This window comes from Salmo trutta, chromosome 24 (genome assembly GCF_901001165.1).
Source record: "Salmo trutta chromosome 24, fSalTru1.1, whole genome shotgun sequence".
NCBI classification, from domain to species: Eukaryota; Metazoa; Chordata; class Actinopteri; order Salmoniformes; family Salmonidae; genus Salmo; species Salmo trutta.
In genome coordinates, this window is record NC_042980.1 from 35,702,062 (window position 1) to 35,715,171 (window position 13,110).

General features: G+C 43.6%; 1 protein-coding gene across 4 annotated transcripts in view; it reads right to left on the minus strand.

The window, feature by feature from the left end:
- Positions 1-623: 623 nt before the first annotated feature.
- Positions 624-13,110, minus strand: part of LOC115161203 (synaptotagmin-like protein 5) — a 104,964-nt gene continuing 92,477 nt past the window's right edge. For 3 of the 4 annotated variants that reach the window (XM_029711987.1, XM_029711985.1, XM_029711986.1), the window contains exons 10-17: positions 9,248-9,316; positions 8,518-8,696; positions 5,834-5,936; positions 5,163-5,324; positions 4,952-5,060; positions 4,685-4,820; positions 4,343-4,551; positions 624-4,066 (exon numbers count right to left, since the gene is read on the minus strand). In XM_029711987.1, coding sequence (XP_029567847.1) covers positions 3,924-4,066; positions 4,343-4,551; positions 4,685-4,820; positions 4,952-5,060; positions 5,163-5,324; positions 5,834-5,936; positions 8,518-8,696; positions 9,248-9,316 — 1,110 coding nt within the window. In that variant the 3' untranslated portion in view covers positions 624-3,923. The remainder of the gene's footprint in view (positions 4,067-4,342; positions 4,552-4,684; positions 4,821-4,951; positions 5,061-5,162; positions 5,325-5,833; positions 5,937-8,517; positions 8,697-9,247; positions 9,317-13,110) is intronic. The other variant, XM_029711988.1, reaches the window with a different exon arrangement.

Below are 13,110 nucleotides of genomic sequence, written 5' to 3' on the forward strand. Positions count from 1 at the left end.
GTCATTTAGCAGACGCTCTTATCCAGAGCGACTTACAGTAGTAAACTTCATGTTTGAAAATAAAGCAATTGTCACGTCCTGACCAGTATAGGGGTTATTTGTTATTGTAGTTTGGTCAGGATGTGGCAGGGGGTGTTTGTTTTATGTGGTTCAGGGTGTGTTTTGTGTATGTGTTTAGGTAGAGGGGTATTTGATTTATTAGTCCAGGGTTTGTTAGTCATTGTTCTATTTTAGTATATTTCTATGTTCTATCTAGTCTTTTGTAGTTCTATGTTTAGTTAATTGGGGTTGGACCTTCAATTGGAGGCAGCTGGTTATTGTTGCCTCTGATTGAGGGTCCAATAATTAGGAGTTTGTTTTTCATGGGATTTTGTGGGAGATTGTTCTTGTTTAGCTGTTTTGCCTGACAAGACTGTCAAGTTCGTTTTTGTTTTGTATAGGTTTTATGTGTTTTCCTTCTTCACCTAATAAAAAGAAGATGAGTGTACATTTTCCCGCTGCGTTTTTGGTCTACACCCTACGACACCCGTGACAGCAATTCATGATTTTTAAAATAGTTTTAGTATTATTATTTCAACAGAACATCTTGAGTTGTTCTATTATTACATTGAAAGATACTGGTATAATTAGTAGATTTGTTTATTTTAAAACATACTTCTCAAAAATGTCACTACCGTTAAAAGACTGACAAAACACACACATTAAAAGACTGATAAAAAACACACATTAAAAGACTCTGGAATGAATCTGCATTAAGCCACACCCCTACATATATCTCCAGCTGATGGGATTGCACCCGTCTCTAGCATGGCCACAGTGAGTAGTCTGTCTGCAAACATTTTGGATAAAGTTTGTGAGCAGGTTTAATAAATCTTCATGTATTTTTAAGAAGTGTCACTACTAATATTTCAATAAATATGTAAAGTATGGTTTTGGGACCAGAATATGTGTTTGGTGGGATGTACATCTGTCCAAAAGTCTAAATTGGTCTAAATTGTCCAACCAAAACGGTCACAGCCGAAACAATTGACACCATAGAGATTGATAGAGGTCTCATCTTTGTATCTGCACCATTATGGCATCTGTGCCAGCACAGGCAGCGCCATTGAGGCTATCTCCATTTTAAAGTTGCAAGCGCCATGCTCTATATCCTGAGCAACCATGTAGGTAGTGGTCAAGAGCACGCTTCAGGAAAAAAGTGTATTAAGATGTATAGCCAGCAGAAGGGCTCCAATCCTTAAAGTGCCCAAACATTGACATCTATTTGGCCCAAACATAGACGTCTATAATGTGCTGTGCTGTACTGTACTGTACTGTACTCTTCTCTACTGTACTGTACTATACAGTACTCCAGTGAACTATACTCTACTTTACTCCACTCAGGTCTCTTAGAATTGAAGAACGGGCCCATGGAGTCTTGATCTTGTGGTCTTGGTCTTGAGACCACTCAAGTCCACTTAAATTCTGTATTTAACTTGTCATGGTCTCAACTCCCTAGGTATGGATTTTGGGACCAATGTCCTGGTTTAAATCTTGGTCTTGGCTCATGCTCTCGGACAAGACCTTAGTCTTTGGTTTACAAACCATAGGCAACTCAATTTGAAGAAGACAATGCTCCCAACCCATAAGAATCTCCATCCAGCTGACTACTTTAAAATGATGTAAGCCCTCAATGGTAATGTCTAACCTAAAATATATACCCAACATATACCCATTGACACTGTTTATTTTGCTAAAATAAAGATAGGAAAAGTTACAATTTATACATCAAGCAACATAATGAATTAGATACATAAGTAATTAAATCAATCAATACATTTTAGATTCTACAATCAACATTGAACATTTTACAGAAGAACAATAGCGATTATATTTCTCTAAATTCAATTTAAAGGTTTTGAAAGTCCGGTTAAAAATCATGTTTTTAGGAGGTTAATCCAAATGATCAATGCTGTGCATGTTTCTCCATGTATTTATACTTTTTCAGTATGTTTCGGAAGTGACACATTTTTTGCCTGGTAAGAAATTCAGGACAATACTTCAAATTTGCAATACAAACAGTGTGTGAGTATTATATATGTCTATCTGACATATGAGATGTGTGCTGAAAGTTTACGAAAAATAGGATACAAATGTGATTTTTTTTTCCCAACCCCCAATTTGCACCACTTCTGTAGAATCACCCATATAGGGAACAGGGTGCCATTTGAGGTCCATGCCAAGACTTCAGAACCACTTATGGGGGGATACTAGAAGTGCTATTACTCATCCAATGAGGTCGTAGGGACAGACAGGTCACAGTGGCCTGGGCTACAGGGACAGACAGGCTGACGGATGTGTTCTATTCAATGAGTCATAGAGAGAATTACATTCTCCTCACGTCCTCTCTTCTCAAAACCCATTGGATTAAAAAGCCAAAGGTCCCTCCCCTCTGACTTTCTCCTCCAGTGGGTTTTTAGAAGGAGGCGAGGAGAGAGGACGGGAGGAGTATGCAATTGAGTTCTCCCTATGACTGAGAGGGTGGCCTGGACATGGGTTCACTCTGGAACATGCAATCCTCCTCCCAAGGCTCCTGGGGCAAAACGTTTCCTGTGGTGCAGATATAACTGCCCCCCTGACTCTCTATTCCACACTTGACACAATATATTTCTATCAGCAATTTGGTGCTGCTGGATCTCTGTTTAGATTTCTGCCTTAATCTCTGTTACACCCAAAATGAGGTCCAAAAACATCTGTTGATGAAGTGGCTATTTGTGCCACTCTACTCGTCATGTGTGCTTTATTAAAACTACAGTAAAACCATTGGTGTGTTCAGGATTAGTTACACTGCAATTTTGCAACACTTTGAAACTGGGGTTTATCAGTTCAAAAATGTTGCATAATAACATTATTGCATTAAACAATGCAATCTTGAACACACCCTTATTATCATTTTACAGTATACTATGGGAATGTTTAAATCTACTCAGCATGCATCAACCCTTAAGTGCCTTTGGAGAAGTTACCTTATGAGAGTAGGGACTAGATTCTATTAGATCCCCATATCGTTTGTTTCGGCGGTGTCTGAAGTGGAACTGCGTTAGAGCTGAAAATCCACAAGCGGCTCCATGCGTTAGCTTATCGTGGACACGAAACAAAACATCCGCTAAGCGGATGTCTGCCAACGAGGGTTCTGATTGAGTCAAAGCCTAGGTAAAAGCTACCCTGAGCCACTGATGCGGGGTCAGATAAATTATCTTCCCCCTAAATGGTTATGGTTAAGAGCAGGTCAGAGCAATCTGATCCTAGATCTGGGGTTAAGAACAACTTCTACCTCAAGTAGTCTCAACACAGGGATAGGAGAGCGTTGTGCATAGTCAGATCAGGTCATACAAATGACAATGTGCTTGTTCATTATGTTACATACATGTAACTGCCAAAATAAAGGAAACACCAACATAAAGTGTCATAATAGGATGTTGGGCCACCACCTTCTATAAGTGTCTGGAACTATATTGGAGGGATATATACTTTGTATCTCTCATTTACTCAAGTGTTTCCATTATTTTAGCAGTTACCTGTACATGTCATAATGTACAGTAGCAGTAGCAGTAGCAGCAGCAGCAGCAGCAGCAGCAGCAGTAGCAGCAGCAGCAGCAGCCGTGCTTGGTCTTGGCTGGGTATGGCCATGTGTGTGTAAGGCATGACTGGTTGACCTCTTTACCAGGTAGAGGACTATGAACCCCAGTGCAGGATCAGGGTAGCTCAGAGGTTAGGGTTCAAGGGTCAAGAAGTGGGGTGATGTCATCAGCTCTGTATTGCGGGATTGAGCTTGGACATGGAGCACTGTCAACCAATGTCCTTCTCTTTCTTTCCTTCCACTGTTTCTCTCTTTTCTGCCACCTCTCTCTGGCCTTCTTTCTTTGTCCTTCTTTCCCTCCATTTCATGTGTTGTGCTTGCACATGCTGGATCTCAGCATCAGTGTACACTCCTGGGGGACCTCCGGGTTGTCAATCATGCGTTGCCATAGCCGCTGTTCCTCTCCGTACGAGTCCATCCAGTCCACCTCGTTCCCATAGCTCTGGCCTGTAGGGAGACAATAGATAATCTCTATCTGTTCCATACACTCCATATCCCTACGGCGTTATGCTGACTGAATATGCTACAAATCACCATAACCTCTGAGAAGAGAGAAAAGAAGAGAAGTGAAGACTAGAGTTAAACTGAAGAGAAGACCAGAGAACAGAACAAAAGAAGAGAGAACAGCAGAGAAGTCCAATACCAAACAGCCCATCCCAGCCCCTGGTTCTTCCCAGACAGACAGACAGACAGACAGACAGACAGACAGACAGACAGACAGACCTGTCCCTCCGTTGAGTCGGACTCCCCCCAGGAAGACGTTGCTGGCCAGAGCCTCCTTGTCCCAGACGGTGAGCTCCAGACACACGTTGTTCAGGTCTCCGGCCTGCAGGCCACAGTAGGTGAAGGTGTGGTTCCACTGGGGGTTGACCGAGCGACGCACCACCACCGTCTTGTGCTTGGTGGACTTACTGTTGTCAGGGAGCAGGTACCTGGATGGATGTGGAGACAGGAAACAAGACATACAAAACTGTCAAGAGGAATTGGAATTAGGTAGGTAGTATCCCATCATTATTACTAGGAATGAAGGCTGGATGAAACTGAATGGGTCTATCTGGGTCTCACCCTTTCACAAAGGGATCTGAAGTGCCTCCAGACTTGACAGAGGTCAGGTTCTTGGCCTCCTTGACCAGCAGTTCCACCATACCTCCTTTAGGCAGCTTGATGCTGGTCTTCTTTCCTTTCAGAAAGCCTTTCTTCACTGAGAGGAGGACAGGAAGAGAGAGGTGAATGAGCAAAATTCCAAACAGTCTTTCATGAAATGTCATTAGTTGAATGATATGCGTTAGTGATGGGTTGGAGCAATTAAAACAGAAGGATTTTGTGGAGCACCTTGGACCTGGTCCAGGGGTAGCATGAGGTTCTTCTCTGCAGGGATGTACTTCAGAACCACGGTCAGCTCCCCTTTATACTGGAGCGTGGAGTCCATACTACTGTCCAGCTGCACATAGAACACATCTACTTACAGTATTAACCACTGATAAACATACAGTGCTGTATAAATCCACACATATACACTATTTTCCATCTGCACACAGGATACCTTGGGCTGCAGAGAGTACCACTCCTCCGTGTTGCTGTCAAACTCCCAGGAGTCAAAGGTCAGCTCCACCTCCCCCAGGAAGCTGTTGTGTCCGAAGCGGTCATGGTGCCACACAGACAGCTGCAGCGTTCGTGTCTCCAACTGGGAGTGGCTGATCACATACTACACAAACACAGCACAGGAGAGCGTGACGACAGGAGAGTAGGACTACAAAAATCAGTTCCTGCCGATGCTCTTACAGGAATAACACATGTACAGCAGGGGTGCTTGAGGTGAAGTCTATTGACGGCTATACACTGTAGGTATGGTGGTACAGGTTAATGAAAACACATGGGAGGAGCAGGCTTCATTTCTTTATATACTGTACAGATGTAGGATCTTAATTCCGTTTGCTACAGCAGGAAAATAAATAATGTGAATTATTATGTGGAAAGTTCTCCTGCAACAGGGTGATCAAGTTAAGCTCCTACATCAGTATGAACACCTGCTGACTGACACACTCCTGTTGACACACACACTGTCTCCAGGCAACTTGATCCCATCCAAGGACACACATTCCCATGATCACAAAAACAAAAACAAACTCATTAAATATTACTGTTTCCCAAGCTACACACAAGTTCATACGCACACACACACACACACACACACACGCACAAACACTCCCTCACCCTAAGGTTCTCGTTGAATACAGGGTTGATTGTGTTGGTCTTGATGCTGGTCTTCCTCTTGCTCTGGCGAGACTTGTCTGGGAGGAGGTAGGCCTTCACATAGCTGCCAATGGAAAAGACATTCAGCCACACTCCATAGGAAGACCTGTGTGCCGTGATCCATATGATCACCCCAAAGCTTCACTAAGGTTACTCTGACATACCATGAATGTCACAGTTATTGTGGGTCATGTTGAGGTCACACGTCACTCATGGATTGGTTCAAGTTGAGCTGACGGTCAGGAACTGTGTGTTCTTTTTCAAGTGTGAATGTGTGATAATGAAGTGTGTGTAATTTCACAGTAAACATAGGTTCTTCAGTGGCGTACTGCCTCCTGTGGCGTACTGCGTTAGCATCGAATAGCCCCCGCGATATGCAACTTTTCAGGGAAGTTAGGAACCAATATACACTGGCAGTTAGGATAATAAAGGCTAGCTTTTTCAAACAGAAATTTGCATCCTGTAACACTAAGTTCTGGGACACTGTAAAGTCCATGGAGAATAAGAGCACCTCTTCCCAGTGCCCACTGCACTGAGGCTAGGAAACACTGTCACCACCGATAAATCTGCAGTAATTGAGAATTTCAATAAGCATTTTTCTACAGCTGGCCATGCTTTCCACCTGGCTACCCCTACCCCGGTCAACAGCCCTGCACCCCTCACTGCAACTTGCCCAAGCGTCCCCCATTTCTTCTTCACCCAAATGCAGATAGCTGATGTTCTGAAAGAGCTGCAAAATCTGGACCCCTATAAATCAGCTGGGCTAGACAATCTGGACCCTCTCTTCCTAAAATTATCCGCCAAAATTGTTGCAACCCCTATTACTAGCCTGTTCAACCTCTCTTTCGTATCGTCTGAGATCCCCAAAGATTGGAAAGCTGCCGTGGTCATCCCCCTCTTCAAAGAGGGAGACACTCTAGACCCAAACTGTTACAGACCAAAATCTATTCTACCCTGCCTTTCTAAGGTCTTTGAAAGCCAAGTTAACGAACAGATCACCGACCATTTCGAATCCCACCGTACCTTCTCCGCTATGCAATCTGGTTTCCGAGCTGGTCACGGGTGCACCGCAGCCACACTCAAGGTCCTAAACGATAACATAACAGCCATCGATAAGAGACAATACTGTGCAGCTGTATTCATCGACCTGGCCAAGGCTTTCGACTCTGTCAATCACCACATTCTTATCGGCAGCCTTGGTTTCTCAAATGACTGCCTAGGCTGATTCACCAACTACTTCTCTGACATAGTTCAGTGTGTCAAATCAGAGGGCATGTTGTCCGGACCCCCTATGGGGGTGCCACAGGGTTAAATCTTTGGGCTGACTCTTTTCTCTGTATATATAAATGATGTCTTTCTTGCTGCTGGTGATTCTCTGATCCACCTCTACACAGACGACACAATTCTGTATACTTCTGGCCCTTCTTTGGACACTGTGTTAACTAACCTCCAGACGAGCTTCAATGCCATACAACTCTCCTTCCGTGGTCTTCAACTGCTCTTAAATGCAAGCAAAACTAAATGCATGCTCTTCAACCAATCGCTGCCCACACCTACCCACCTTGTCCAGCATCACTACTCTGGATGGTTCTGACTTAGAATATGTGGACAACTACAAATACCTAGGTGTCTGGTTAGACTGTAAACTCTCCTTCCAGACTCACATTAAGCATCTCCAATCCAAAATTAAATCTAGAATATTTTTCCTATTTCGCAACAAAGCATCCTTCACTCATGCTGCCAAACATACCCTCGTAAAACTGACCATCCTACCGATCCTTGACTTCGGCAATGTCATTTACAAAATAGCCTCCAACACTCTACTCAGCAAATTGGATGCAGTCTATCATAGTGCCATCTGTTTTTTCACCAAAGCCCTATATACTACCCACCATTGCGACCTGTATGCTCTCGTTGGCTGGCCCTCGCTTCATATTCGTCGCCAAACCCACTGGCTCCATGATATCTATTAGTCTTTGCTAGGTAAAGCCCCACCTTATCTCACCTTATCTCAGCTCACTGGTCACCATAGTAGCACCCACCCGTAGCACGCGCTCCAGCAGGTATATCTCACTGGTCACCCCCAAACCCAATTCCTCCTTCGGCCACCTTTCCTTCCAGTTCTCTGCTGCCAATGACTGGAACGAACTGCAAAAATCACTGAAGCTGGAGACTCATATCTCCCTCACTAACTTTAAGCACCAGCTGTCAGAGCAGCTCACAGATCACTGCACCTGTACATAGCCAATCTGTAAATAGCCCATCCAACTACCTCATCACCATATTGTTATTTATTTTATTTATTTTGCTCCTTTGCTCCTTTGCACGCTACTTGCACACTCATCTTCTGCACATCTATCACCCCAGTGTTTAATTTGCCATACTGTAATAATTTCGCCACTATGGCCTATTTATTGCCTCACCCCCCTTATCCTAACTCATTTGCACACACTAAGTATAGACTTTCTCTATTGTATTATTGACTGTATGTTTGTTTATTCCATGTGTAACTCTGTGTTGTTGTTTGTGTCACACTGCTTTCTTTATCTTGGCCAGGTCACAGTTGTAAATGAGAACTTGTTCTCAACTGGCCTACCTGGTTAAATAAAGGTGAAATGAAAGAAAAAGTGTGTGTGTGCCCTTACGCATCTGTGCGTTGCTTCTTCTCATCGCCGGTGGCCAGGTTGCGACACTCCTTCACCAGGACGTTAAGAGCGCCTGTCTTATAGCTGTAGCTGATGTTCAACAGCAGCTCGCCACTCACGTTGGCGTTGCCATAGTCACCAGTCTCACTGTACATACTCATCATACTGTTCAGACTGCTCTGTGAGGAGAAGAGAGGGGGAAGAGAGGAGAGGGGGAGAGAGAATAGATAGGATAAAGGGAGAAGAGAGAGGAGATGGGTAGGGAGAGAGAGAGAAAAATGATTAAATGAGTGTAATAGAGGAGGAGGAAGAGGGGAGAGGAAAATATCAGAATGGAGGACAGAGAAGTAGAGGATCAGGGGCAGAGAATCAGAACAGATGAGGGAGAGAAGAGGAGAGCCAGAGCGGGGGAGAAATTAAGAATGGAGTGGAGGGAAAAGGAGGAAGACAGATGAAGGCAGGGATAGCCTTTATCTTTGTGCAGGTAAAAATGCAGAATGGACAGATTGAGTCATTTGGTGAGAGATGGGTCTGGCTGGGGAATGTAAAACACTAAAGTTGATCTAATTTATGTCATAGAGTGAGCCAGTATGATGAATGACCAATTTAGGCAGTCAGTGGCAGCGATGGGAGCAGAGAGGCACCGATTGGTGGAAACATATTCACAATAAGCGGGGTACACACATGCAGGCACACACATACACACATACACAAGGAAGCAAGAACTCACAGTTTCTGCGTCCGAGTCGCCAGGAACACTGAGGTAGCCCCATTTTCTCTCAGAGCCGGGAGTAGAAGACTAGCAGCCAGAGGAAGAATAGAACCCGAGCCAGCAGGGGGAGGAGGAGAAAGAGAAGGAGGAGGGAGAGAGTGAAGGAGAGAGGAGATAGAAAGAGAGGAGAGAGGGAAGGAGGAGAGAGAGAAGGAGTAGAGAGGTGAGAGAGAGGAGGGATACATGTGAAAGTGTAAAGAGGACAGAGACGAGAGGACAGACCCCATGTACCAGGGCAGAAACCCCAGACACCAGACACTGACACACAACTGAATCATTCAGGTTTGCCATGGTGATTATCAGATGAAGCAGGACCTGATTAGAACTCCTCAATGAATAAACAGAGACGGACACAGCGGACAGGCTGAAAGCAAAAATAAATATCAACTAAACACAGGTGCTTCCACCAAAGCAACATATCCGGGATCAATGGATTTCCGGTTTTAGTAGATACAAGAGAATCAGCCTTCTGGGCTTCATATTATTTTTTGGGGGACCAACTTTTTATTTAGTGTTGTCTTTTTTTAGGGGGGGGGGGGTTACAGGTACAAAATACTATCAAAGAAATGCATACAAAGATAACCCCAACTCAGTCCCCATCCACCCACCCGCATCCTCCCTCCCTCCCCACCCAGAAACCATGTCTCGCACCCGCCTAGCCCCCCCATCCCATCTACTGAGGTCGGATTGAATTTTGAGCGTTCTGTTAAAGTTTCTGCCAATGGTTTTATCTAACGAAATAAATATATATACACACCCAAATATTTTAAATGGGAAACAATTGGGATTCCATAAATAGAGATGAAGTCCTCCATCAGGGAGGAGGCTGTTGGGCTGATTTGGTTAGATAGATTTTATAGTTTGAGATTAAGATGAATATACTGTATATATGATCTTCAGTGCCTTTGGGAGAGTTTGAAATACATAGTCTAGATATAGTCAAATATTGTCTGCGTATAATGAGATTAAGATTACGATTATTTTTGTCACTGAGCAAATGTCAGGTCTGCTGAGCGCAAACTTAAAGTTGTGAAAATTCTGTGCAACTTTCAGCGCGTGTTTACTGCGAACACTGAGGCTGTACCCGCTTTAAGTTACAGTTTCAGACAGTGGCTAAGTAGGCTACTGTGGCTATTTGAGCATAATGTAGGCCTACCATAGTGGCCTACCATCAAAAACAATGGAGAAAATGCATCCCATAACATTTTAACATGGAAAAAGCTGTTCTATCATTCATCCTACAGTAGCAGCCAATGTGTGGTGTTCAATGTAGGCCTACATTCCATGAGACTTTTGAAAAAACATGCAGGGCTTGACATTAACCTGTTTATCCACTTGTCCTTGAGACAAGGAGGTGACTGAAAATGTTGCTGCGTTGTTTGATGCAAGAAACCACTTTACAAAATAAAATGCATTATTATTCCCATGACATTATTACAGAGAATCAGACAAATTATGCTACCCTCTGCCTATTGGCAACTTAGCTTATTCAAGTACGTCTCAAAATGAAACACTGTTCCTTTAAGACAAAAAAACTCTTTACCCGACTCGCTTTTCAAAGATGTTTAGAAATGTACACATTTGTGCTCTTGTAGGAAGCAATCCCTCCCCTATTGCTGACTACAAATGATCTATAACTGGGCTAATAACTCACTAACTATAAAAGGATATGAACAAATTTGTACACATGGCTACATGCAGCTCTGGCTTTGATCTCAAAACATGCACATCTACTCATGACCGCTCATGCTGTAAACACAGTCCAGTTCAAAGTGAATGCCACAGATCCAAATACAGTGCCTTTGGAAAGTATTCAGACCCCTTGACTTTTTCCACATTTTGTTAGGTTACAGCCTTGTTCTAAAATTGATTAAATCGTTTTTTCCCCTCATCAATCTAAACACAATACCCCTTAATGTTTTTAGACATTTTTGCAAAACAATAAAAAAAAAAAACGGAAATATCATATTTACATAAGTATTCAGACCCTTTACTCAGTACTTTGTTGAAGCACCTTTGGCAGTGATTACAGCCTTGAGTCTTCTTGGGTATGACGCTACAAGCTTGGCACACCAGTATTTGGGGAGTTTCTCCCATTCTTCTCTGCAGATCCTCTCAAACTCTGTCAGGGGAGCGTCGCTGCACAGCTATTTTCAGGTCTCTCCAGAGATGTTCAATTGGGTTCAAGTCCGTGCTCTGGTTGGACCACTCAATGACAATCAGAGACCTGACTAGTCTCCCAGTCCCTGCTGCTGAAAAACATCCCCACAGCATGATGCTGCCACCACTATTCTTCACCATAGGGATGATGGCAGGTTTCCTCCAGACATGAAGCTTGGCATTCAGGCCATAGAGTTCAATCTTGGTTTCATCGGACCAGAGAATCTTGTTTCTTATGGTCTGAGAGTCCTTTAGGTGCCTCTTGGCAAACTCCAATCGGGCTGTCATGTGCCTTTTACTGAGTGGCTTCCATCTGACCACCCTACCATAAAGGCCTGATTGGTGGAGTGCTGCAGAGATGGTTGTCCTTCTGGAAGGTTCTCCCATCTCCACAGATGAACTTTGTCAGAGTGACCCTCGGTTTCTTGGTCACCTCCCTGACCAAGGCCCTTCTCACCCGATTGCTCAGTTTGGCTGGGCGTCCAGCTCTTTTTTGTTTTTGAACGGATGGTGGGAACACAATTACAAATAATTTGTAGACTGCAAATTGACAGCAAGAAGCGCAAACAGATATACTACATGACCATAAGTATGTGGACACCTGCTCATCGAACATTTCATTCCAACTCATATGGAGTTGGTCCCCTCTTTGCTGCTATGACAGCCTCCACTCTTCTGGGAAGGCTTTCCACTAGATGTTGAAACATGGCTACAGGGACATGCTTCCATTCAGCTGCAAGAGTGTTAGTGAGGTTGGGCACTGATGTTGGGCGATTAGGCCTGGCTCGCAGTCAGTGTTGCAATTCATCCCTAAGGTGCTCGATAGGGTTGAGGTCAGGGCTCTGTGCAGTCCATTCAAGTTCTTCCACACCGATCTCAACAAACCATTTCTGTATGGACCTCGCTTTGTGAACGGGGGCATTGTCATGCTGAAACAGGAAAGGGCCTTCTCCAAACTGTTGCCACAAAGTTGGAAGCACAGAATCGTCTAGTATGTCATTGTATGCTGTAGCGTTAAGATTTCCCTTCACTGGAACTAAGGGGCCTAGCCCGAACCATGAAAAACAGCCCCAGACCACTATTTCTCCTCCACCAAACTTTACAGTTAGCGCTATGCATTGGGGCAGATTGCGTTTTCCTGGCATCCGCCAAACCAATAATTTGAAGGGGAGTCCACATACTTTTGTATATATAGTGTATGTTTGCATAAAACATTATCATTTCAAACCTTGCTTACATTTGTATACGTTCACGTGTCTCTATTATACGTGGGAATACTTGGGAACAGATTTCTTAAATTAAAATCACTTTGCGCTGATTTCCTGGTGTTTTAACAGTCTTTTATGTCCTACAATGAAACAAAAAAAACGTTTTTATTTCTAAATATATATTTTTTTGCTAAGAAAACCCCAGTTGGGGAACCCTACATTAAAGGGTGCTTTGCTATTTTTGGGTATTGGAATGACCCCCTTAGATTGAAGATGTGGCAAATAGGAATCGCAATGTATTCCTCTACCAACCTCAGCAATTTACCATCCAGGGTGTCGGTACCAGGTGGTTTGTCCTTATTTATAGATACCAATCATTTTTTCACCTATTCAACACTAACTGCAGAAGTCAAAGCTATAGTGCTCGTCTTTCATTATTTGGTCCATTTTGCA